The sequence below is a fragment of the Zeus faber genome (genome assembly GCF_960531495.2).
Source record: "Zeus faber genome assembly, chromosome: 21".
Taxonomy (NCBI): Eukaryota; Metazoa; Chordata; class Actinopteri; order Zeiformes; family Zeidae; genus Zeus; species Zeus faber.
Genome location: NC_137208.1, coordinates 16,425,376 through 16,453,056, shown reverse-complemented (window position 1 = coordinate 16,453,056; position 27,681 = coordinate 16,425,376). Strand labels below are relative to the sequence as shown.

The window sequence follows — 27,681 nt, the reverse complement described above, 5'->3', positions numbered from 1 at the left end:
TCACGCCTGAGGCCAGTGCCTATAGTTGCCATGTCATAACAACACCGAAGGGGATGATATTCGCCGTTAGAGGCTTGCTGTCAGGTGATCTCAAACCTCCAACGCCCATTCTCCCCTTACATCTTTGGCTGTGAAGTTCTACACTGCAAAGCAACTCAACTCAACAAATACACAACAGCACATCCTGCTGACTTAAAACACACCGCTCTCCAAACATCGTGGCAGCTGGACCCCGGAGAGACCTCTATAGTAACTTCCGTTATGTCTGCTAAGCCCAATGTGGTAGCTGTGGAGATGGCGAGCTGCCAGACATGCATACAGAGGGAAGAAGAGGGAATTGGTGGGATAGTAAATGGATGGACAGTGGATCGGTCAGGTACTCTTATTTTGGTTATAACGGTAGTAAATGGATGGAGTGAATACTGTGTTTGGATACAAATGTGAGATAGTTCATGGCCGCAGCGTACACCTCTGTAGGAGTCCGGTCCCTGGGACTACATAGAGTCCGATGAGTAAAAATGCCAAGTCAGTCACTTTTCTACTCAGTCTGAGAGAAATTAGCATGTGAAATGCCCTACTTTAATGTTTTAGTGAAATATCTACTGTATGAAAGATATTTTACAATATTTACTTATTCTATTACTACTTCTACTACTACTTGTCAGCCTCTGCAAACACCCCTTTTATAGCTTCAAAGTGCCGCTATACAAGTCATCACAACGTCCTTTGTTCAATCATCATTGAAAATGTTAATTAGCAAAAATATTCATAATAGTTGTTAGTTATGGTTGTAAGTTCGACAGTCAAACCCAACAGGACTTGGATGGACAATTTCTTTTTTTTTCTAGCGATACCAGCAGAAGTATCGTCCAATAGATAGCATCAATCACATCCATTTACTTTTATAGCGCAGCGTATACTTTTGCTCATTGTTATGAGAACATAAAAACTGAGGTTCAATTCATTTGTATCAATTAAAGGCAGAAAAATAATCCATTTCTTTAATATCTGCCCTACTTTCTCCTGGTATCAGATCAATATCGGCCCTCTGACCTGCCGTAACTATTGCCACTCAGCACTCAAGAAGCTTGTGACTTAACTCACTTAAACCTACCGGTCTAAAGAAGCAGACACACAACTCACTGAACTAATTCAAATGTAATCAGGCCCTTCTTTCACCTGATCCAGTCGCTCCAGACTGCGCTCAAGAGAAAGGGCTGCGAGAAAGGCACTGACCGGCAGCCACAGGGCTGAAAGGTGGCACGGCGACAGCAAGTCTCCAGACAGGAGGACCCGAGAGACCCGGCACATTCTGTCCTACTTACTCTCTCTCTCTCTGTCTGTCTTATTTCTTTATTTCATTTTCTATTTGACATACACACAAGTGCAAACTGACACACACACGCGACATACACACACACACACACACACACACACACACACACACACACACACAGAGAACATACACTATTTCTGTTCCTTTTCCTTATTCTCTCTTCTCTGTCCCCCACTTTCTCTCTCCCCTCTCTCTATCTAAATTATATTACTCTGTACTACATGACTGATGATTGGCCCTAGTTCTGACATCATACAACAAGCTCCTGATGATGTATAGTATGAGCGAGTGTATATTATCAGCACAGCAGAGCCCTATTCCATGCATTGAGTGTCTTGATGTTAGTACGCAACACCTGCCCGGGGATGAATACAAGGACCTCATTGCCCTCACGTCAGGCAATTTCTCACATACGATCCGGTATTTACATTCTCTGCGTTTTTTTCATGCCGTCATTGTATCCGATCGGGCATAATTTCATGTAAAGCATGCACCAGGGTCACGTGTTGTGTAACGCGTGGCTTCTGTCTAAACACACAGATGGCTCGGAGCAGAGCCGTGCTAATGCAGTCCGTGTTCCACGGCAGTGTTTTTCACGGCCTCCGCCGGTTATTAAAAACCACTCCAGGTATTGCAAGTGATCCGTGCCCCGTCGGTAACAGGGCTTAGCTCCGCGGTTGAGAGCTGCTTTCTTTCCCCGCGACTGCCGAGTGGAAGCTGGCGGGGAAGAGCTGGGGGGAGGCTGCAGGTGTTGCTGTAGGCTAGGAGACCCACAGCCTATTGGTGTTCTCCACCGGCTCCCGCCCACCTCCATCTCAGGCGCTATTGTTCCCTTTCTGCGTCTTATTCTCCGCCACCTCACCCCCTGCCAAATATCTGTGCTCACAGGGAGGCTCCAAAGAACAGTTTTCACACAGGAGATGAATCTCCAAAGCCACGCCTCTGTTATTACGCGCTGCACCCAAGGACAAATAAATCGCCATCTGCTCCGGTTGTCAGCAGTAGTTGGCGTTTTTTTTTGTTTGTTTGTTTTCCCCAGCGCTATGGTTTCAACACGCAAAAAGCACCAGGGAAGGCATTGCTACTGTTCCCCTCTGAACTATTGCAGGTATTTTTATCCCTTATCTCGCTCTCTCGTAATGCCTCTCTCGCTCCCAATTTCCCCCACTTTTTCTCTCTCTGTGGGTCGCACTCTGTCTCAAAAGAAAAAGGCCTTGATGGATAGGATGTCGCTGCAAAAGAATGAGGGGGGGGGGGCCAAACACTTGGTGAGTTTTCGTCTTTGAACCCCAAATGGCCCGAATCCAGAAATGGGCCGGCGGGGAGCTTTAAAAGCACGACACCCAGTCGCCTCAATGACGCCATGGTGAATGCAGTGTTTCACCGTAATGCATTTCCCAGCGTGCTGTAATGAGCGTGTTGCAAAATGCAAATAATGGTTCACTTCCCTCCGAAAAGACGCACAGCGAGCTTTGTCTTTGGCTGAACCTCACAGTGGTTTATCGCAAGATCATTATTTTTGTTTTTCAGAGAGGTATATTTGCACCGAATCGCTGATTTGCAGTGCAGGATCGTGACCCATATACACAGGAAAGAAAGCGAAGGTGACGGGGATGGGGGGCTGGGTTGCGCCTGCCTCCTTTTAGTAAACTGTCACCCAGGAGAAGTCCCCCGCCAGAAGACACTGCTAAAAATAGCTCCCAACATCAAAGGTCCTCTTTGAAGTGTGTATGTGTGTTTTATTGTGTGTGTGTGTGTGTGTGTGTGTGTGTGTGTGTGTGTGTGTGTGTGTGCGTGTGCGCGTGCGCGTGTGCTGCTACAGCGTAACTCGGTAGATCCGCCAATGAGGAAGAACTACCAGTGAAGGATACACGTGTCTGTGCAAAGTGACACCACCACAGACCCCACCGCTGGAGATCACACACTCACACACGATGTCTACCGATTCTTCAGCAAATCACCTCTATGCTCTCCGTTTTACTCTCAAAGTTTCATTTGAATGCTGAAGCCGAGCCGTAGGCTCACACCAGAAGAGATCTCTGTCGCTTGTAGCCATTCCTGTTCAACTCCTCAGAGTAGTTGCCATAGCAGCATATAAAAAGATTAATGCACAAATGCATATAGCTGCTTTAATTTATTTAGATGTTGTTTGAAAATATATTTATTTGTAAGTGAATTTTTTTTTTTATGTTTAGTTATTTATAAAATGTATTATATATTATAATATAATATATGAATATCATAAATAATAATATGTGACCCACAACAGACTTTAAGCACATTTAGTGGCTTTTTTGACTTTTTCCGCATAATTTGAAAGTGAAGAATCAGTGCTTCAAAACAAGGTGTCACTTGTGTATATAAAGCAAATATTTTTAATGCTATGACTTGTTAATGGCATGGATGTGGCAAACTGTGTTTCTGAGATAATCACCTTCAAAGTTTTCCCCCACACTTGGCTTCATTCAGCCAGCTCCCAGAATGCAAATAGCTTGGAGGACCAACACAGCCTAGTTACTTGTCACCTGTCCAATTGACACCCTGCTGAATGGGGACTTGACACCCTGCTGAATGGAGCAATCTCTGCATTGTTCTTTTGTTTTGAAGGATTGTTGAACAGCTTCATCGACACACAACATCTTTTGTTTCTAAAAAAGCTTTTATTTAACAGTAAGAACATACATATTTTATAAAAGTGGAATTATTTTGTATTTTAAAAGTGCGGACAACACAACAAAATGTAGAGTCTATCAATAATGAGTCTCTATATATCAGCCTCGGTGTGTCATTTAATATATAAATGTGCGTTTGCCAATTATCTTCAAAGTTGTTTGTGTTATGTGGGCTAACCCCAGTTCTTGTGCATTGCTGCTTGTTCATAATCTGCATCACCAACCTCGACAGACTTCATCACGTCATCAACTTCTTTTGTTGTAACAACAACGAGCGTATCGTTGGTCTCCTCCGGTGGTTCTTGAAAATATTTTTTTTCATCGTCAACATTCCGGTTGAAATCCGCTATTTGAAATGTTCTCCAAGTCCAGGAGTAACGCCGGTATCAGACTCAGCATCGCTGTCAGAGAACTGACTATCAACGTGTCCAAATCCAGTATGCGCTGCTTACACTGACTTGGATCTATTGCACTGGTCAGATTAAGGTCCGCGATGTGATTTAGATCCTCCACCCGCTTCTCGTAATCCATAACTACACTGAGATGTTTTCACAGACAAGTGAAACCAGATCCTCGTCTCGTTTATGGAAGTGACATCAGCATTACTTCTTTGTTGGTATATGTTGGTATACACCACCTACACAATAATGTCTGTGTGTGTGTGTGTGTGTGTGTGTGTGTGTGTGTGTGTGTGTGTGTGTGTGTGTGTGTGTGTGTGTGTGTGTGTGTGTGTGTGTGTGTGTGTGTGTGTGTAAAAGTAGTATGGTTTGAAGGTTGAACTCTATCAAACAGTTTCACATTGTGACTTCACATGGAATATGGAGGAATAATCTTCACCTGGACGGTCGCTTTAAAGGAAACAATCAATCTGCGTTGTTCAGCACTATTCAGCGTCTCAATAAGTGAACTGTGTTTCCCCATGTAATCTAACCGGAATATTTAACTCCACAGTTTAACATTTTTCTACTATTTATAAATCAAACTCGGTTTTGAAAATATGTTGAGTGATTAAAAAAAAACTGAATCTGGAAAAATCGAATTTTCCTACTAGAACGTTTTTTTTCAACTTATTTGGCTGCTCCTGGTGATTTTAGAAATGCACGACAATTCGGATTTTGCTGCAATGGGTCACATATATATCACGTTACAAATCAAGTGGCAAACCTCACCAGGAACCCAACTACCTCCGAGATCTTCTTCCATCATCATAAAGTTGAACTCCGCTTAACTTTCTCCTGTTGCCAAGTCTCCGAGATGGCGTCGCCGAGCGTCGCATCGCTCCCAGTCACTCCTTGTTGCCACCTCCCATTGGAAATGAATGACTTCTGGCCGCTTTGTTGCTGTTTGTCGCTTCTGGTGTGAGCTTACAGAAACGGGTATTTTGGAAGGTGTGGGTTAATGCGGAAACAGGATTGGGTAGTAAAAACAGTTTGAAATGTTAGGCTAGGCTTAAATGTCAGTGCTTTTTTTGTGGTATAGTGTTCATTTTAGTTGTCGTTAACATGGTAGTTGGACTTACTCAGCTCCATTGTAACCATTAACACAATATTACACAGTGAGATCTGTGTTTCTGTGTTTGCCAATTCTGGAATCAAATGAAAAGGCCTGCTGAAATCCTGAAACTCAAAATGAAATATAGCAAGCAGCTTTGAAAAAAAACAGCTGGTTTCAACAGATAGTCGCTGCCACACTTGAGAGATGGAAGGTGGAATACCATTTAATTTCTGGCATTGTTTCAGTGATTTGTATGTGCATTGCAATTAAACAGAAAGCAGTAATCGTACATCTTTCAGCCAATGTAAACCGTTCATTATTCCCCACATGGACACCTACATGTAGACACCAAGTTATTCCATTACCAGGCACCATTATTGAGACATCGTAAAGGAGAGTAAGACAGGATTTTGCTGTTTCTCCATTTAGTAATAATGTGTTGGAGATTTTTCTAGAGACGGAATGTTTGCGAGCAAGACTAAAGTCTGGTAGGACAGCAATGTACAGTATATTTACTTTTTCTGACCAAGCCTTAAAGGAAAATGGAAAAGAGAAAGGAAAAGGAAGAATCAGCTCAAGTGATTGGCATCAGAATCTTTGAAATTGATCCAGTATTGAGAGAATAGCTTTGGCCGACCACCGTGCAGTGGGCGGATGAATGTGCGGCAGTCAAGATTGTGATCACTCGGGTTGACTCCCAACGATCGAAAAATAAGGCTTAGGTTTAAAAAATACCGGAGTTTTAAAAATATGAAGCCTTAAACGTATTATTTGAAGGGCAAACTGATAACTCAATGCCCGTATACAGATCTGGACTATGCTTTGTGTAATTGGGACAAGGTGGGTTTCCAGGACATCACAGCCTAACAAATAGTAACATCTATTCAGGTTTTGTTATGTCCATATAAGGACATATTAATCAACAAATTGAGCTTATAAAACGACCTTGGCCGACATCTTCATAGCCTCAATGGATTTATTGTCTTTTCATCTTATCCATTCATGCCTGGGCGGTCAGCGACGTCCACAGATGGAACATAGTTGTCCAAGAGTCACCACGCCAGAGAATAATCCCGGGTTGCATGCCAGACTGAACAGAGTCCGGATATTCAATTTACACCTGTCCAGTTGTCCGCTGCTGTTGTCACATTATAATGATATGTGACAGGTGGTAGGAGCTTGTGTCAGCTGGTGAGGTTCTAGCGGTGGCAGGATTAGCTGCATCGCTGGTTTAGTTGAAAAAAACAATTTTGACCTCTTTTGATTTCTCCATGCTTCAGTATTTGCCAGCATTGTGTATTGATTGTTTTTTCAGTTGACATTTTAAAGGCAACTACAAAATCATGCCTTGCCACAAAAAAAGAGCGATCAACAGTACAGGTGTTGCGAACGGAGACCACAAAGATCGAAATGGATTGTTTAAAGCACTTCACGTACTACGTTGAGGGTCTGAGGATTGGGTTTGCTGGCTTCTCCTCCAGGGAGAACAGCCCTCAGCTCAGACGTTTAAACCCTCTTCAAACCTCAGATGGAGAGCTTCTTGACACAGCCAGTGTCAATTTGTCTAACCTCCAACAGGTCTAATTGGCACACAGCAAGGAGGAACGCAAACCCTCACTTTTCACCCTGGAGTTGTGTACAGGTGACAGTCTTCCCTATGGATGTGTCAAGATTTCTCCTCTTAGTTGCATCACACAGCTCCAGGAGTGGCACTTGTACCCTTCTTAAATATTTCCTCTAGCCTAAGGAGAAGAGAGGACGGAGAGCTGGCACAGGATCAGTTTCCCACAAGTGGCCTGTTATATACCTTTGCCTGTGTATGTATTTTTTTAGACACTGACTATGATGCTTACTGTGCTGTAACTGTTAGGCCCAAGCCTTTGCAATGAAAGTTTTAATGTATGTAGTGTGTTGCCAATGTTGCTACAAAACATGGTGTATTATATTTGCAGTTTAAATATTATTTGTGAGTTTTTTGACCAGCGTATCCACAATACAGTATATAACGCACTTGATTTTCACCTGGAGTTTACATCCACAGCATCAAACTGTCCTGAACAACATAAAGACAGACAAGACTCATGAAATGCTCACAAGCATTTAAGTTGATTAAGTTTCTATCGCTGGGCATAAAAAGTTTGAGATGAACCACCTGATTTTTCCTCCGAGCAAGTCTAAATCCTTACTATGCAAACACAATTGACACAATTCAGTCCTTTGACTTAAAACCAAACAAAAATATGGATACGAAATAGCAAGTAATCATTGTTCATCAGGGGGAGGCGGCTGATGGTTTCCCACCACTACTGTGAAGTGACGAAGGGTCTTCAGAAAGTATAACCGAGCTCCCCTTCTCTCCTTTCGACTTCTACCCCTTCAGGTACAACCAGGCAGCCCAAGGAAGGAGAAGTACCTGGGGTGGACTACAACTTTGTGACCATTGACCGGTTTATGGAACTGGAGAAAAGCGGGGCCTTGCTAGAGAGCGGAACATATGAAGGTAAAATCCAATTCAGGATACGATTCATTGTGGAATGTAAAAGTTTTTCCATTTACGACCCATCATCCCCAACCACACGCGGAATATAAACGCGGGCGAAAATGTGTCGTGAGGATCGCTCTGTTTTTCCACGACCAAAACTCTTGACATCACTCATCGTGACGGCGGAGAAAGCCTCAGTCGAAAGTAAATTAAGAGAAGGGAGAGAGAGACCAAAACGCGCACGACATCGCCGACAGCTCTCCCCTCCTGCACGTTGGCTCTCCCTCGTGGAGCCATCATGGGGCCTCAGTTGCCTTATCAAGACGAACAGGCCCCCTCTGAAACCGCCAACTACTCTCTCTGGACAGCGGTCGCAGAGGCCTTCTCTCTCGGGCACTGTCTTTGTAGGGTTTGGCGCATCAGTTTACAGTTTACTTGGCTTGCGCGTCCCAGTCGCAGAGGAAGCACAACAAAAAAAAAACAGGGAAAAAAAAACCCCAAACTACATTGCAGATGGCCAATTTAACGGTCGGTTGCCAGGAGCGATGTTAGATCCTTTCGGCAACGGGAGCATTGCATCTCATTCAACGGATGGCTTCCACCGGGAGACGAGATCCTCCTCGGGGTGGACCCTCCACCATCATTCACCATTTTATATATTTTAATAATTTATTGCCCAATTACACGAGAGAGAAAGTGAGGAGAGGAGAGAGAGAGAGAGAGAGAGAGAGAAGCAAAGACTACTGGTACGGAGAGTGCGCTGTGAGGAAGGCAGAAAAAAGACCAACATTTATGACACTTGATGTGAATGAACGCCCTATCATTGCTTTTCGCAATAGAAAAATGGTGCATTATCATTCTATATAACCTCGTTTTTTTTCAGAAGCGTTTAAGCCATCAAATTATGCAATTAGATGGATTTTAGTAGTTGTGGGCCGGATTAATTGAATTTTTCATTATGAATCCCATTCCTAATCCGCTTTTTAGCACAACCTTAGTGGTACTCTTGATTGATTGAAGCCATCGGAGTCCATGGCTTTCACAGCAATTCTGCCACTTGCTTTGACTTCAAAGACGAGCGTTTCTGGGATCCTGCAGGTTATTTTAGTTCACACTCTTGAGTGCGCTGAATACGTTTATTTTATGCCTTTTTCTTTTCTTCCCCGGATACAATTCTCCCACTAAGTCTCCAGAATTTGTGTCCATAGTTTGCGGTTCTAATCCCGACAGTCGCATGATCTCTTTACAGCTACACTCTTCCATTTCTTTATCAAGGTGTCCGTGTTTTTCCGAGAACTCCAGCAAGACGTATCAATGGCTGTCTCCTACCCAAAAGGAGAGACATCGACTAATGTATTTTTCAAATCTCATTGGCACTCCCAAAACTGTCTGCTGTGCCCTCTCATTGTTGCTGTCGTAGTTTGTCTCGAATGTTGACACCCGCTCATTGGAATAATCTTTGTGGGTATTAACGCATCTTCTTCTCATCACCCCCTCCCACCAGTAACACAGCATACCAGTTGAGATACGTAACTAGCCTGTCCTCGTGTAACGGCAAAACCATTCAGAACCGCCGGAGACTTGGCGGTTGGAAAAAAGATGGGCTGGGAGTAGAGTTTCTGTTGGAACAAATTGCTGCCGGTCCACGTTTCCTGGAAGAGTTCAATGTCCCGGACAAATGGGAGAAATTCCCGTCATCTGTGTTTATTGGGCTTAGAAACGCTTGATAGGCAGGTTATATAAAAATCAGGCATGTAAACAAGAAGGCATGTAGATTCATAATATTCATTGTAGAATAAATAAAATAAGTGCTGTCAGCTAAGCCATTTTGAAAAACAAATAAATATTACCAGTATTATGACTTGAAATGAAATTATTTTCATTTGCGAACAATAAGTAACAAGTGCAGTCACTTCAATAAAATTTTGACGAAATAAAAAATGCCAAGTAGGTCTAAATATATAATATGGTTTGTGGTGTTGTCCACATTTGTCAGGACGTCCCGTCAACATATCTTACGACAGAATGGATATTTACCGTCTGCTTTTGTTCGAACCTAAATATCCCAAAAAATGCCAAACTATGGATGTCTGTGTCCCTGTTGTCAACGATACATCATCTTTCTGCTTCTCCTCCGAGTTCTGGACGCTGCGCTCCGTCTCCACTCCTGTGTCCTGTGTTTATGAGCGCAACCTGTGGGCGGGGCTTATTTCTATATCGACAAACAGGATTGGTTAGAGGTGAAGGATCAGCTTTGTATCGTCCAAACTGATTGGCTTTCCATTGCAACTTGCCGAATGCGGAGATAAACAGATCTGCTGAGGTTTTTTTTCATCTAAATTATTGTGTGTATTTTATTTCAACATTGAGGAAAAAAATATGCCGATCATTATCGTTATTGTTTTATCGCACTAATTCAAATTGTGCTTAGAGGGAATTATGTTCACCGGACATTATTACCGGAGAGATATGAGAATATGTCAGACTTCAACAGATTGTCCCGGTCAAAAAACGGTAATTACCAGGTAACGGAAACTCTGGTTTGAAGTCTGCACCATGGGGCTGTAACCGCACAAACTTAGTTCATTACGATTCTTTCCCACACTAACAGCTGAAGTCTTCTCCTAAACAGAACATTTTTCTTTGCCTCAGGTGTCGCGGTCGTGTGTCCAAACATAAACTTTGTCTGTAAATGCATCTTTGGTGTGTGGGTGTGCATGCTTGTGCAGATCGACCCGCATTATTTTGTGTCTCCATGTGCGCAGAGTGTTTGTCTATGCATGTACGTGGCTTTTTGTCTCCTGGTGGAGGTTAATGTTGGAGCCACAGTACCGGAGGAAACAGACAGGGCCTGTTTGTTTGCCGAGCTAGACTGCGAGCTTTGTCCAGCATGAAGCGTGAAGCCCAGACACAGCTACTCCCCTCAGGCTGCGTTTCAGACTGCGTAGAATAATGCAGTTCTGTTGCATTTTGAAATACTCACATTTACGCTGTCTAGCTCGGACCGGGCCTATCCATCTTGCACGGTGAGGATTTGAGGCATTATGTAACCGCGAAATAGCGCCTCAAATAATTTGTTTCACGAATCGACTTTTGAAAACTTGTGAGAAATGGAGCTGTGTTTTTTTATTTCTTATCCTTCTTTTCTTTTTGACATATTAACAGTTTAACAGTTCGCAACAGACACTGTGGATTGAAGGCGTCATTTGACTTTCTCCACACATAATCCTGTTCAGATGTAGTGAGGGTGAAACATGGCTCATCAGACCATAATACTTTTTTCCCATTGTCAGGGGTCCAAATTATGTGTCTTTTTGCATTGGCCCTTGATTCAAACACTCTCGCACATCGCTTCTTTGAATTCCAGCTAATGTTTAGTCTTTGTTGATACTGGGTCACAGAGGTTCTATTTCATTCCTACCGACCGTCAGAAACGGTGCCTTCAGGCACTGGATTTTCTCCATCTTGCGTCTCGGCAGGTCAAGTGCTTATACCAAGAAAGTCACCTGTTGTCCTTCGATGACACGGAGCCACCTCCCCTATAGAAGCCCGCATCATCTTGAAGGACGCCCCTTTGCATCTTCTCGCAATACGCTTGAAAGAAGCAGGTCCGTAAAAAATGTAAACATAAGGCGTTTATTCTAACGGGTGAGTTTATCTGTGGGTAGCCTTGTAAATTATTTTGGAGCCATGGGTGTTCGTCCCCCAGACGCTACGGTGAGCTTAACCAGTCTTACATCTTGGACTGTCATGCAAGGTTTTCATTCACCTGGCTGATGGTATTCACAATACAGCTGTGGCTAATGGTAAGTAGAGCAACAGTGTCGCTGGTGCTCTCTTAATTACAGATATACTGTATTTATATACTGTTTTTGATGTCTACTATCTGACATTAAGTAGTTGAATTGTTTCAGTAACTACTTCATTTATATTATAACTGTGGCAGTGGCTTCGGGGTACCGGCCCCGGTAGTACTCGGCGTACTGTTCTGTTTAGCCTGATGCTAATCGGAGTTCGCTAATGTGAGTGTTGGCAGCCAGTTACTTGTTCCGCTGTGATTGTGCGGGCGGGGATTGTTGCTGGGTCATTGTTTTCCCTGTTGGAAAGCTGCAGTCTCAGCGATTGTTGCGTTCGCTGAGTATTGGTTAGCAACTTAGCATCTACGTATTTACGTGGTATCGTCTGGTAAACAGTTAAAATGTAATGGACCCCAATAGCTGTGGCACATGCATGGCTGCTCTTCAGGTAGATGACGGTCAGGATGAGTGCCCTGCGTGTCTCGGTGTGGACAACCTGAGAGCTGTGTTATCAGACACCACGATACACCGGTAATTATCCATAATTATTGCTGAAAACGTGGACGACAGGGTGTCCCTGAAGAGATCTGAAGTAGGTGCACTGGTGGGCAAGGTCAATGCTCTGACTTCTGAATCCGCCTCGAGTCCCACAGGTATCCCCGTGGGACTTGTCGGTGCTTTTGTAATCCCTGTGCCCGCCCTCATTTGAGCCCATCGGGGAGGCCGAGCTGAAATGGCTGTCTATTCAGACAGGGTTCCTCCTGGCCATTGCATCAGCAAGACGAGTGGGGGAGCTTCATGCTCTATCAGTTGGCCCAAGATGCATGTGCTGGAATGCCAATTTTCCCTCTATCCCTGTCGGTGATCTTTGCCTTCGCCCGCTGATCCTCTTTGCGAGGGGTCGGGTACCTTTTTGGCTGGGAGAGCCATAAAAGCCAAATATTTCTAAATGTATTTCCTTGTGAGCCGTATAATATTTAATAAAATTTAATGCAACTTAATGCATGCATTTTTTAAGTAAGGCATACATTTTTAACGTATAACAAGTCTCTGAGTACTTAAAAAAGCGCTATATATAATACATTTCTCTTTATTCTTCTTAATAATATTGTTTTACTGTAGCTAACCAATAATAAATTAAATACTTTTTACCATTAATGCGACTTCTGGTGCTGCATGGTTTTGCTGATGGCCTTGTAGTCTGCGTCATACGTAGTGAGGTTAAGCTTCATGCTGCGTTGAGGCTTCCATCAGTTAAACGTGTGCGTAGGTTGCTCTTAATGTTTCTCACATGTGAGAAAGTCTGCTCACATGCGTATGTAGAGCCAAACATGGTCAATACGGCAATACTCACACGCTGCATTGTGTGCTATGTGACGGGAAGCTCGTTCCAAGTTTTAAGAATCAGCTGGTCCAGGTTCAAGTTCAAGTTCAAGAGATTATTTGTCACATACATATTGAAGTTTTTTCCATTTCTGTCCACTTGTGTTCAGCTGATTGGTCCTACACGAGGCAGGGAGTTTTCTCTGTCTACAGAGGGGATTGGCGCACAGGCTTGTAAGCAGCCCAGTAGTGGAACGCCATTCCTCCTGCACCCAAGAGGATCCTAATTAACGACAATGATTATTATAATCCTCAGTGATATATATAATTGTTGCCTGCGTGCCGCATATTGAAATGAACAATAAAATTCTTGCCATGTCGGCGCACCACGGCCAGAAAGCCTCCGTCTCCCTCCCTAAACCCTTACCTGTGGGCAGAGACTCCCACAAATGGCGACTGAGCAGAGACCCGGGAGGGGCCCGGAGTCTTTCTGTGGTCCGCAGCCGGTGCTGGACTACCCCCCTTTGTCCGCCACAATTATATTTTGAATTTTATTTTTCAAAATTGTAATTTCGCTTACCTGTTTTACTAGAAAATGACACAGAATAATTATTTATTACTTGTTAATTGTGATGAAAAATTTTAGCTCAAAATTGTCTGCGAGCCATATACCGTCATCGAAGGAGCCATAGATTCCCGACCCCTGCTCTGTGCTGATGCACTTCGCCCATGTTTGGCATGTGTTGTCATGGTTTTTCGAGACTTTTCAGACATGGATTATCTGACGTCCTGTGACTCACTATTGTATCTGCATTTGACTTTCTGTTTCAAAGTATCAAAACTGAACCCGTTTTTGATGTGATGTGTCTGTTATATTGCCTCCCCCTCCCCCCTTTATGACAGAGCAATCTCTGGACGATCTGATAATTGATTGATGTGCACAGCAGAGGAAGAGCGACACCAAGGGCAAACCACCTGGTGTGTGTGTGTGTGTGTGTGTGTGTGTGTGTGTGTGTGTGTGTGTGTGTGTGTGTGTGTGTGTGTGTGTGTGTGTGTGTGTGTGTGTGTGTGTGTGTGTGTGTGTGTGTGTGTGTCTTTGTGCCCGTCCGTCTGCGTGCGTGCAAATGTGTTTGTTGTTGTTTTTGCATCAAGAGTGTGGTGATCGCTGAGATTGTAGGACACGATCTGAACTTCAGCTCGCAGCTTATTTGTTCACGGATCACCTGGCTTCGACATGGAACAGGATGTCAACCTGGGCTTCACCTCCTCCTCCCGGCGTATTTCAGCGGCGTCACAAGACTCCATCTTCTTTCGACGTGTTTTATTTATTTTTTTCCTCCTGCTTGATACCTGGTGTATACTTCTATTTTGATTGTCTGTTATACTTTTGTTCTGTCTTTGTTTTCGTTTCGTTTTTTCGTTTATTCTCCCTCCTGCTGCTCGCCGACTCCCGCTATGTGTACATTAACATTTCAGACCTTTGGTGGAAGTTGTAATCCCTCCATTGTTTATGAGAAACACATTAGGCAACATTTACCCCCATCACTCCATGTATCTATCTATTCCTCATTTCTTTTCATATTTAATTGAAAACGTGCATTTATGCAACAGCCTTTTAAGCATCCCTCATTCTCTCTCCAGATCCTCATGCACTTAAAGTATCAACTCTTTACAAGTAAAGCGTGATCCACAGCCATAGGACATGAGGCTTGCTTAACAAATGCAAACCAATACAAAAGGGCCAATCCTCTTGGTTATCCAGTGTGCAAATATGACTTAATCTTTCTCTCTCTCTCTCTCTCTTTCCCTCAATCTCTCTTGCTTTCACGTGTGTCTATGTATTTGCGTTTGAATGTATGTGTCTGCCTCTTCTTGTGTCCAGACAACTATTACGGCACTCCGAAGCCTCCCGCCGAGCCCAGCGCTCTGCTGCTAAATGTAACGGACCAGCTGCTGCCGGGCGCCAGACCCAGCTCAGAGGGCAAGAGGAAACGCAACAAGTCGGTCAGCAACATGGAGAAGGCCAGCATCGAGCCCCCCGAGGAGGAAGAGGAGGAGAGGTCCGTCGTCAATGGCAACGGCGTTGCCGTCACTCCAGGTCAGCCCCGGCAGCCGCTCCCTGATCGCCTGGGTTTTCCCCCCTTTCCTCACTGTAGCTGGGGACCACGTCCTCCAGCAGGTCAACCCATCAGAAGAAATACGAGAATCACACTCTCCCCTGGGGCTGTTACCTAGCAACATGAGTTGAAACAGATTGTCAGCGCATGCAGTCTTGGTATATAAACACCTTTGAATTGTTGCCCAACTACAAATAGTCCAGATACAGTACATCTATACCCTTAAGGACAACTATAGAGCGGGGTATGTGAAATTATGATTATAGGTCACACACATTAAAGCACACGAGCACGCAAAGCAAGGCTTTTCCGGACAACACACGTGCTGGTGTCCAGGGTTGTTTGTGGTTGACAAACAATACACCCTGGTTGAATCATGCGGCCAAACAAGTTGAGCACGAAGAACAGACTTCAGAATTAACTCAATCCAACAAATACATCACTTTGTGTTAGAACCCCCCCAAAAAAATCTGCATTTAACATCAATAGCCAAGCTTTGGAGAATAGCTGTACCTTTAAATGTCCCCATAAATATCCTTAATTGACCTCATATGCAGCTTTGAGTTTGAGTCTGAGTTTGGTTTTGTCTCGTGATCACATGAACCGACGGTTATAAAAGGGCACATTATTTGTTTTTTATTATTTGATTATTAGAGTCCAAATCCACAAGCATGCTCTGGTCCTGTGATTTTATAAGCCGGGGTTTAACGGCCCGAGGACAGACTCTGTATTTATCGAGCTTCCCACAAAAAGGGAGCGTATCAGTCGGGGGTGGATGAATGTTTCGGAGGCCACGCCGCTCCTCACACACGGCAACGTGGCTCGACATCCAAAAGAACAGATTTTCGAGACCTCGAGCGTGGGACTCACCCCAGTGAGGAGGCGCCGCATGCGGGTGGCGCTCTGTGAAAAGAAAGGATGAGATTCTGGTTTTCTTACCGCAAGGAGCTCAAACAAGGTAAGGCCAGTTGGTACGGACAGTTGGGTCGGTTTTGCGGTTTCTTTTACGGCTATCTCTGCATTATCTCCCCCCCCGCCCCAAATACATAACCCAGTGCATGATGCTTATCTATAATCTACAACGTAGCCGATGGCGCTGTGAATTCCATTCCGTTCCGACGACAGAAACTGTAAAGGTTTTGCACTTAGCTGTATTTATAAATATATTTTTTTATCAGTCGATAAACCGCCTGTCAGCGCTACGGTGAGTGCCACTTGGCTGAGTTTTTCCTTGTGTGGATGGACAGAGTGCAGGCTGACCAGGGGGGAGGAGGAGTGGAGGGTGTGGAGGGGGACGGGGGGGTTGCACAGGATCGATAGAGCACGGCAGGCTCTGTGATCTAAGTAGATAGCTCCCTCGCTCTTTCCCTCTCATAGATTATCTCTCAATCCCCCTCTCCCCGTTGCGCCGTCCGACCTGCTCTCCCTCCCTCCCTCCCTCCCTCCCTCCCTCCCGTGAAGCTCCCCGGGGGAAGCGCACGCATGAATGCAGGTGTGCACGTGCTCAAGAACGGCAGAATTTGTTTCCATGTCTCTCTCTGGCGTCCGCACACGCACGCACGCACGCACACACACACACAAGGACGTGCACACACATGCGCAGCACACCGGCACGACTCAAACTATCAAACTAGGGCACTATCAGCCAACTTCTCTCTCTGTCTGCTCCCGCCTCTGCTTTCTTTGTCGCTTTACCTCGTTCCTTCAGTCATTCTCTCTCTCTCTCTCTCTCTCTCTCTCTCTCTCTCTCTCTCTCTCTCTCTCGCTCTGTCCCTCCACCTCTAATCTGCTCCATTCCTCTCTTTCGTTCAACTTGCCGGGCTAGCTGCAGTCCCCCCCCTCACCCATCCATTACTTCACCTGGCGATAACGTCGACCCCCCCCCCCCCCCCCCTTTGTTCCCCCTCGTCCGCCCAGAGTCCAGCGAGCATGAAGACAAGAGCACAGACGCTTCGGGGGACCTCCTCCCGCCAGGGCCCTCGGCTGAGGCCCCCGCTGAGGGGCCCAGGGACGAGGGGCAGCCCCTCGAGACGCCTGCCCCCAAGCCAGAGGAGAACGACGAGCTGGGGCCACTGCCGGACAACTGGGAGATGGCCTACACCGAGAAGGGAGAGGTGTACTTCATAGAGTAAGTGAAATCTGCAACTGCTGCGTGTGTGCAGTGATGCATGAATGCGCGCGCGCACACACACACACACACACACACACACACACACACACACACACACACACACGCGCGCACACAATCTATTGTTGAAGGTCTACGGTGTAATAACATTAGGTGGTCTCCTTTAATACATTTCCAGGTTCTTTTTTGGACGGGGTCAGAAAGAGGGTAGAGTTAGCAAAACATTTAAATACCCTTTCAAAGCCAATTAAGCAGCCACGCTCGCACGCACGCACGCACGCACGCACGCACACACACACACACACACACAGTAGGTATTCTGCCAGTTGTTAGTCCCGCTGGTTTTATAAGAGCTGTGTTATACAAGCAGAGAGGTGCAATTCATTAGAACCGTTGGGGGTTTTAGTGCAGCAGTAAAAACCCATGGAGGTAAGTCTTACATCTAAGTTAATGTAATCGCTGTGTGTGTGTGTGTGTGTGTGTGTGTGTGTGTGTGCGCGTGTGCGTTGGTTTAGGCCCCGCTTCTTTTAGTGTTACAGTCGAGGAACGAACCAAACGTCAAAGCATCGCAACTCTGTCCAAGTGTGCGCTTTCTGAGGGTCCCCATAACGTCCCCTCAACGCCGCTCGTCTTTTGGCGGGCGTGCCAGGCGTGTGCCGTCTGTGCATGTGTGTTTCCACACGTCGGTGGGCTTCTAATTCGTCACCATATGTCCCTCCCACCCCATCACAACACCCATTGGTGCCATTAAAGAGCCGGTTCGGTTAGCCAGCCTGCCGAATAACACAATTTCGGCCGTGTTTATCTTCCTGTGTGTTGGTCCAGGAGGTGAGTGATGCAGCGCAGAGGTGACGGAGATTGCAAAGGGAGGTGGGAGCGGGGTGGGGGGGGGGGGCCAGTTTGATGAGGAGAGGAAAGAGGGGGATGCTTTGAAGAGAGCGGGAAGCAGTGGGGTGGAGGGGCGACACCATATGGTGGGAAGTTAGAGAACCTGGATGGCTGGAAGAGGCGGCCGTGCGTGCGTGCGTGCTCGTTCCCCGCTCTTTCGTCTTTTTATAATCACTTTTCATCCGAGGCAGATGACCGGAGGAAGCGTAGCAGCTTTCCCTGCTCCATCACTGTATCTGATCCGGGGTTCCAGCTCTCTCCCTCTCTCCCTCTCTCTCTCTCTGCCTCAGGCTTAGGATAGATCTGCCCGAACCCACAGCTGCTCCCTCCGTCAGTCCGTCAGTGCCCACCCCCACCCCCCACATACACCGCCCGTCTCCCCCTAATGAGAAACAGTGAAGCAATTTAAAAGTATCGATCTCCACTTTGTTAACCAAAAGTGTCTTTCTTCTTCTCTTCCCTCTATCATCCTCACCTTTTAGCGGCGGGGGAGGGGGTGGGGGTGGGGGTCTCATCAGGCTCCGTTCCTAACATCTCTCTCTCTCTCTCTCTCTCTCTCTCTCTCTCTCAGTCACAACACCAAGACAACTTCGTGGCTCGACCCCAGACTGGCCAAGAAGGCAAAGCCGCCGGAGGAATGCAAAGAGGACGGTGAGTGCCGTCATCCTTTTACTCTACCTTTTTTTCCTCCGCACCGTCGTTATTCTAAATGCAGAAGTTGCGTCGGTCCATCGCCTTGGCAACCACTACGACACCCGCTATCGTACGGCCGAAATTTCTGCGCCGGGTGATTAGGACATCTTTACTCAGGTACACGTGGGGTGTAATTGCCATTTTTTATTTATTTTATATATATATATATATATATATATATATATATACACTGTTTATAGACAATGAGATTAAGATTATAATATATTTTTATTAATACAGACCACATAAAAAATGTATAATTTGTTTACCTGTCCTTGAAGTCCTTGAAAATGAAAAAATGGTCCTTAAAAAGTACTTGAAAGTCCTTGAATTTAATTTTGTAATGCCAGAATGAACCCTGTCCCATCTATCTAGATGTGTGTGTGTGTGTGTGTGTGCGTGCGTGCGTGCGTGCGTGCGCGCACATGAGCGTCTTTTGGGTGCTACAGAGAGCTCTTTATTCTTATCTGAGAGAGGAGAGAAAGGTGGAGTGTCCTTCACGCATACACACACACAACCATCAAAAGCAGACATACACATATACACAAATGTCACAGAACAAGGGAGTCTGCTTTGAATCTCAATGCAGTCAGCGTTTATATATATATATATATATATATATATATATATATATATATATATATATAAAAATATATGTACGTCTGTGTGTGTGTGTTTGTGTCATCTTTCTCCCTCACTGGCTTTCCCCATCGCTCTCTCGATTCTGAACGCAGCTTAGGGGAGATTTACGGCCGCCAGTCTGGGGCGTGCTTTGAGATGGAACCCGTGAAAAATAAAGGCTTTGTTTTGGTGTGGCTGTTCAATAGCCTTTCTAAAGCGCACGCATCTATGTTTTTCACGTGTGTGTGCGTGTGTGTGTGTGTGTGTGTGTGTGTGTGTGTCGATGTGTTTTGTTTGCACACGGACACGCTGTGCCAGAGCGGATCGGTTCCCGGAAAATGAGTAATCGGGCAACTAGGGTTTCCTCTAAAAAATATACCTGACCCGCGTACACATAACAGATATGGAGGTGTGTGCGCACACACACACTAGCGTAAACTTCGAGAGTTTCAAGAGAACTTAGTACCTGGAAGTGTATTTCTTTGTGTTGATGTGTGGCCCAGTTTTTGGTGGATTCTGCCAAACATAGAAAAAAAATGAACTCCCATTAAACTACTGTACTCTAAACGAATGTAAGAATTATTTATTTTAAATAGCTAAAAAAGAAGTCCTGTGCTCATTAGAAAGGATTATCCAGCTGTTTTACATACCTTGCATCTACAAATCAGAAACAAACTCCGCTTTAACAACATCAAGCGGCTTTGGAAATGCGTCCCGCATTTTAATTGGCTTCATGTCTTCCAAATGAGCTTGGCACAGCGACTGTCATTCAAACCGCCAAGGTGTTAGTCGGCGCACTTTTGTGCTGAAGTGCTTGAAAACAGAGTCATTGAAAACCTGAGATATTCCCCATGGTTTTGTTATTCAAATCGTGACATAATAAAACAATTCCAGAATCACTTTTCTGACGGGTTATGCCGTAGAAGATGACAGCGATATTAATAATGGATATAAACTAATATAAATAATGGAGAATGAGACTACGATTATATTCTATTTGAATTAATAAACATAACATTAAAAATGTATTAAATTTCTTTTGAGTATTTTGCGTGTTTTGCATCCTTAAAAAATGAAAGATAGGGCTTAAAAAGGTACTTGAAAAGTCCTTGAATTTCATTTTGTAATGCCAGAATGCACCCTGTTGAGTTTACGCTGAGTAAAGGTGGTAATAACCATCTGGGTCAGGCCCTGATGCAAGGCGTACAAGCCTCTCTGCATCAGATGCCCCGCCAAGTCTAGCCGAGGTCTGGATGTACACATTTCAAAGTAAGATCGAATTTGATAGTAGGAACATTCTAGAAATGCGTTCCAGATCCTATCGCAAGGAAGATATTTGGAAGCCATAAATACTAACTGGTTGATATTTTGCCTACCCAGATATTTTTTAGGCCTGTCTATGAGCCTTGTCTTCAATGTGGTACTATAAGTGGATGTGTTTGTTTGGTGTAGGTGTGTGTGCGGCATTAAATGGGCTATTAAACGTAGAAAAAACTGTGTGTGTGTGCGGCAGTAACCAAAAACGCGCCCCCCCGTTGACTCAATGCCCCTTTAATCCCTTGAATTGAATCACCGTCACAATCTTCTCCTTAATTTAAAGACACTGCCTCCACTGAAGCCACTTAATACCCCCCCCGCCCCCACACACACACACACACACACACACACCGCCATCCCTCCCAATCTCCAAACATTAAGAAGAGTGGGAGGGAGGGAGGTAGAAACATCTCGGAGATGATGAAATGACGCAGAAACAAAGGCGGCGAGGCGTTTGGCGAGCAACCTAATTGGGCTTTCATCTCCCCCCCCCCCGCGCCCCCCCGATCGCATCGGTCCCGGCGAGGAGGCTCCACGCCACGAGGTGAGCGCGGCTGATGTCTGCGGAGATGCGTTATTGATCTCGTCGCCCGGCGCGGCAACTTTGTCCCACGGCGGGGCTGGAGGGACGCCGGGGCGGGTTAAACGCTCTGGTGAATTTCCTCCGGCGTGGAGGTCTCCCGTCAGATGGGTTTCAGGGAACGTGGATGCGTTGCCCAAAACGCGCGCCTTTGATTGCCCAAAAGGGTTCTCTGATCTCTGAGCAGTGCCCGCCCCCGGCTCCACAGATGCACAAATCGCTTTTGTTACACGTTTCACCGGGATGATAGGCGGCGCAGAAGTGGGAACGTGCATTTGAGACTCGTAGCAACCGATTCAAGCCGCTCCAGTTATCGACTTGTGCTTGTGCTCGAAAAATATCCAAGAAGAAAAAAATTTATTCGTGAGGAACTATTTCACAGGTGTGCAACTTTTTGGCACGGCTGTGCGAATATGTTCTGCGCCACCGCCTCTGCGCCACCGCCACTGCAGCGACCGTCGCGAAAATGTGAACGTCTGAGCGTCTCAATTAGTGATTCGTGGAATGGGATTTGTGGTGAAGGTGTAGCTGTTGCTTTGTGTTTACGGAAGAGAAAACAATTCTACGAAATTCAAATTTACTGATACAGATGTGTGACTGTTTTCTACTACGACAAATTACATATCATAGGTGCTTGGTTGTTTTTGACGCAATAATACCTTCAGGGCCGGTCTCCGAATGGACTATTGTGTTGTTTCGAAGTGCACCAGAAGCATGGGCCCTCACTTTGATACCATTACGTGTGTGTGTGTGTGTGTGTGTGTGTGTGTGTGTGTGTGTGTGTGTGTGGCTGTGCTGTGCTGTGCTGTGCTGTCCAGAATTTGACAGCCGGCCACCCGCCACTCCTGAGAGCTGAGTTGGGAAGAGAAAAGCTGCCTCTGTATATTAGGTATTGATTGTCAGAAGGTGTGTGTGTGTGTGTGTGTGTGTGTGTGTGTGTGTGTGTGTGTGTGTGTGTGTGTGTGTGTGTGTGTGTGTGTGTGTGTGTGCGTATGTGTGTGTGTGTGTGTGTGCGTGTGCGTGCGCATTTGGGCCCGAGCCAGACTCTGATAGGCACTAACAAGATCACAGGGTGGGATCCGCAGGCTGTAAATGGGACAGCCTGTGCAGTGGAGCCTCTTGTATTTAGAGAACGCGCACACACACACACACACACACACTCACACACACACACAGTGAAAGAAATACAACAACCTATTTTCTATGTAGTCGCTTGCGTCACGTACAACCAGATTCTGTCAAAATACAGCCATTGGATGGAGCACGGTGCACGGAGCTGTCAGACGATTTTCTCCAGTTCAAAGGACCGAGGAGGCCAGAGAAGACAACAGCCCACTGTCAGAGAGACTTCGGCGTTGTTATGCAACCGTGTCTATCGCTCTCTCTATCTCTCGCTCTCTCTCTCTCTCTCTCCCTCTCTCTCTCTCTCTCTGCCTCCGTCTTTATCACCTCCTCTCACTCGCTGTCCGTCTGCGTCGTTTGTCTTTGCCTCCCGTCAATCTCTCTCTCTCTCTCTCTCTCTCTCTCTCCCCCACCCTCCCCTTTCAACCCTCTGATCCCGCCCTCCAGCGGTCTTAAGATAATGATATTTAAGGACGGGGGTCTTGCTTCTCTCCCTCCCACACCCTTACCCCTACTGCCAAATATTCGCTGGCCATGAACTAACAAAACCAGGCCGTCGGCCAGGGCAGGTACTCCCGCCGTTGTATTTATTCGCTGCACCTGCTGCGCCGTTTTTTTCACCCGCTGGGTTTGTAGCAGAAAAGCTTGTGAATGGGAGTCGGAGGAAGGGGAACCGCCACCACTGTCTTCGCCCCCCCATTTCGCCGTGTTTCATCACTCTCGGAGACGGCGGCGCGCCCCGACTAAAAAGGACGCTCGACGCAGAGTGTGTGCTGATGTCGTTCTTTGAGGGGCGAACGACCCCCACCCTCCCCCGCTTCCTCTCCGTCCCGGCTGACTTTGTCCCTGCAAAGTCTCCGCTATGAGAGCACCTCAGCAAGCGGGAAGCGTAATTAAACATTCCGCTCGTGTCACGACGCCGGAGAGACAGTTATCATTGCTTCGCACGCCCGGGCTCGCACGCCCGTCTCAGCCTCCGTCCCGGGAGAATATCAAAGGCTTCTGTTTTCTTTTTCATGGGGGTGGGGGAGGGGAGAGAGAGAGAGAGAGAGAGAGAGAGAGAGCGAGCTTCTGTACTTGGCGCCCTCTGCCTCGTCGGTGAAGGGGTCCAGAGCGATGAAATAGAATCGGCGCCGGCCGGACATGTGCTCCCGACACACACACCGGCCCAAGTGGGGGTCGCAACTATGTAGAGAGAGAGAGAGAGAGAGAGAGAGAGCGGCAGAGGGTGTTTCCGCGGGTTCCCCCACCATGGAGGCCGTTGGGGAAAGGGAGCGAGACGCAGCGCCCTCCTTCACCTTGAGACTGCTGCAGCGGAGTGGTGGTGGTGTGGAGCTGGGTGTGGGTGGTGGCGGGCGGGGAGGGGGGGGCAGGCAGGCAGGCAGGCAGGCAGACCGGCAGGCCGACCGAACGAACGAACGAACGACAGGCAGGCGTAGCTGTCAGCAGTCTGATTGATGGGTATATTTTGAGAGCATCCCCACGCGGGCATGCCTGAGGCCTGGAGATTGAGGGGCCCATTCAAAACACTGTGACAAGTGATTGTCTGCATTTGGGCATCAAATTCATTGTGTGTGTGCACGTGTGTGTGTGTGTGTGTGTGTGTGTGTGTTATATCCATTACTTAAGCGTTTTGGTTTTATTTTTTATAAAAGAATAATTTTGGGCTGTCTCTGTAAATAAGGATCTCTTTTCACGTTGAACTACGCCGTTTCTTGGTGGAGGTCCTGATCACCTTGCCGGGGGTTATTTTGCGATAAAGCCCGGCTGGCTGCACACTATCCCACTGTGGCGGGTTGGCCGCGTAGGGGTACGAAATGGAGGAGGCAACAGTCCGCTGCAGCGTTAACAGCGCCGACTGGCGCGTTTGTATTATAAAAGAACGGCTCTCTGGCCAAACATAGAAAACGGAAATCATAAATAAGCGTCCCGACGCTTGGTCTCTCTCTTCCTTGCCCGCGCACTAACTTGCGTGTCCCGCCGCTTCCCGCGCGCGGCGCCACTCGGGAGCCGACATCCCTGACTTGAAGCAGGTCGACGAGAGAAGCCCATGCCGGCGTCTGCAGATGGCGATTTAACCGCGTCCCCCCCCCCCCCCCCCCCCCCCGGTCTGCCACACCCACTTATTACACTGCTCTTCACCAAATAACAGAATGTATTGAGAGGGAATATTGATTTGAAAGGATTTCATAACAAGTACGCCTATTTCCTCTTCGGGAAATTGTCCTCGAGAACGTAGCTGACGCTGGGTGTAGCGAGGGACGTGAATCCAGATGGAGAATCGGTTGCCGGGAGCAGCGGCCATTATCAACAGACAGCGGTCGTTATCCAGAAGTAACCGAACGCTGACCGCCGCAATTGACCAATCAGAATTGAGTATTCCTCCGAGCTGTGAAATAACCTCTACTTGATCAAAACAAAGTTCAGAACATAACACGATAGAGGATGAGTGCGCGAGAGCCTGCAAATGCCTGCAACTATTATGTTAACTGGGCATGTCAGAAAAACATGTGCTTCGTGGAGCGGAAAAAAGTTATTTTGGGACCTGTGTGTGTGTGTATGTTTTTTCACCCCATTGGACTAATCTGATTAGCACACGCTTACATTTAAGTGTGTGAATGGCATTGGATCCGATGTTGTTACGGCATGAAGAATATTTTGCATTATCACATGTCTTTAAGCCACTTAAAGTTCATTGTTCATCATTCATTGAGTTCACTAATTGATGTAACAGCGTTTCGCTTTTTTGGGTCAGATTTCTAATTTCTGGCTCAGTCCATCTTTATTTTAATTTGTCAATTCAAACTGTTAATTAAGTTAGAAATGAGTTGAATGTAATTAGTCGTGATACATAATTTTGTGTAATGAACGTCATCCGCGCGGCTGTTATAATGCAGAGCACTTAGCATAATTATCCTGTTGGGTGAAAGGACCTCGCTAAGTAGGAGTGTTTTACCGCTCCAAGTGTGTGCAGGTGTCGCTGATGACAGCGCGTAGACGCGAGGGAAAAAAAAATCCAAGACCAGAGAAAATAAGTGTGCGTGAGAGTACCTGGGTTGTGTGTGCTGTGTTTTGTTGTGTTGTGTGACGTCTGAGGGGTGCGGGGACGCCACAAAATACTACCGCGGACAGGTTATTGCCGGAGAATTCTCACCGCGTGGCCGGTGAGGTACACCCCGTGTCACTCCAGGGAACAATCTGAGAATTCATTAACAGTTTATTCGGGCAGAATAAAGACAGATGCACAGATACCGCACACTTTAAAAGCGGTGGATGGCTGTACACTCTGACCTTGCCTCCACTGGATGAGCCTTTATACCGAAAGAGGCGGCCTTGTCATTGGTTGGATGTCGTCCACAAGACCACACCTCCCCAATCACATATCCCATGGTTGCAATGATTAACAGTCAAAGTTCGGTCACAGTTACAATCCTACTGTGCTGAAACAGACCACAGTACTATATGTGCATCAATAATAATGCACCAACACGGACACGTCTATACTGTATCCATGACAATACAGCATACTTTCCCTCCATCCCTTCCCTACACACTCAAATACTGGACGCTCGTTGGTGCGGTGTCTGCAGAGAACACTTGCAATAAGCCGAAAAATGCGTTGTTTATCAAATTTGGACCTTTGAGATACTTGCAAAATCGAAGATGTAAACTTTCATTCACTGGAACTTTGAACTCGAACAAAATCGGAAGAAATGTCAAAATGCTTCTTTTTTCTCAACCTGTGCTGTCAGCATGCTGGGGATACAACTCGGAGTGAGAGCAGTATTCATGTGCGGCGGCATGGTGGAGGTTGACTTAATCGCTGAAAACATTCTGATGAATAAGGGGGATATAAGTGGTCAGAAGTGTTTATAGAATTCCACTGGGCAGCCATCTGATCCAGGTGATTTATTGGTGGGCATAGAGAAGAGAGCTTTCTTGATTTCTTCTAGAGTAAGTGGTTCATCTAATGTGGTAGCCTGCTCTGTGTATAGGTTAGGGAGGTGGATATCATCGAGGAATGAGTTATTAATTGTTGTATTTGATTAATTATCCGAGTGATATAGCTTTTTATAAAAGTCTCTGAATATGTTATTGATGTCTTGCGGGATATGTTATCCTACCCTGTGGATCTTCGATGGCTGTAATAAATGTTTTTTCTATATCGTGTTGGAATTGATTGGCATGAAATTTACCTGATTTGTCATTGAATTCAAAATAATTTGCTCTTGTTCGTTGGAGGAATTATGTCTTTTGATGGATGACATTATCAAGCTGAGATGTAATTGTCCTGATCTCATTTCAGATTTGCTCAGTGGGTGAGTGGGCTTGTTGGGAGTGCAAGTCTTTTAACTTTTTACATTTTTATTCATGTCGTTTCTTTTTCTTGTGAGTGGAGAATGAAAATAATACTACCTCTTAGAACTGCCTTAGCCGTTTCCCAGGGTAAGGTTGGTGATATTTCTTGAGAGTCATTCAGTTCAATGAGGGAAATCCACTCTCTGGAAAATAAATGGCTAAATTCTTTATGTGTCAAAAAGTGAGGTGTTAAACCGCCACCTGCCGGGAGGGTTCCGGTTGGTTTCATTTATGAGGTTGAAACTAATCGGCCCGTGATCGGAGATTACAATAGGGTGGATTTCAGGATTAGGGATTTTGGACATTACAGAGATACTTGTCAAGAAAAAGTTGGTTTTTAGAGAAGCTTTGGTGGGGTGGTGAATAATATGTGTATTTTCTATTATGTGGATTATTTGATCGCCAACAACAGCGAGCTCAATCATATTGTTTTATAATGTCCGACAAACGCCAGGGCTTATTATTTCTGGTTTATGAACGATCTAAACTTGGACTGAGTACTGTGTTGAAGTCCCCTCCTCGTATAATAATTGAGTCAGAGTATTCGAAGAGTTTTGAAAATATATTGTGAAAGAACTTGGGGTCGTCCTCATTGGGTCCATAAATATTAGCTCGAGTTAATTTAATGTTACCGAAAATTCTGTTCATCATTATGTAACGCCCTTCTGTGTTTGATACTGTAGTTTTATTCTGATATGAGCTACTTTTGTTGATCAATATAGAAACACCTTTTTTTTTTTTTGTTGTATGAT

The 27,681-nt window shown here is 45.8% G+C and overlaps 1 protein-coding gene across 1 annotated transcript in view; it reads left to right on the top strand.

Annotated features, from left to right (window-relative positions):
• Window positions 1–27,681, top strand: part of magi2a (membrane associated guanylate kinase, WW and PDZ domain containing 2a) — a gene marked incomplete at both ends in the record, with an annotated part of 192,299 nt that overhangs the window by 113,861 nt on the left and 50,757 nt on the right. Inside the window, 4 exons of the mRNA XM_080022644.1 lie at window positions 7,883–8,002; window positions 14,987–15,202; window positions 17,139–17,349; window positions 18,809–18,888. Of these exons, the coding sequence (XP_079878770.1) occupies window positions 7,883–8,002; window positions 14,987–15,202; window positions 17,139–17,349; window positions 18,809–18,888 (627 nt within the window). The remainder of the gene's footprint in view (window positions 1–7,882; window positions 8,003–14,986; window positions 15,203–17,138; window positions 17,350–18,808; window positions 18,889–27,681) is intronic.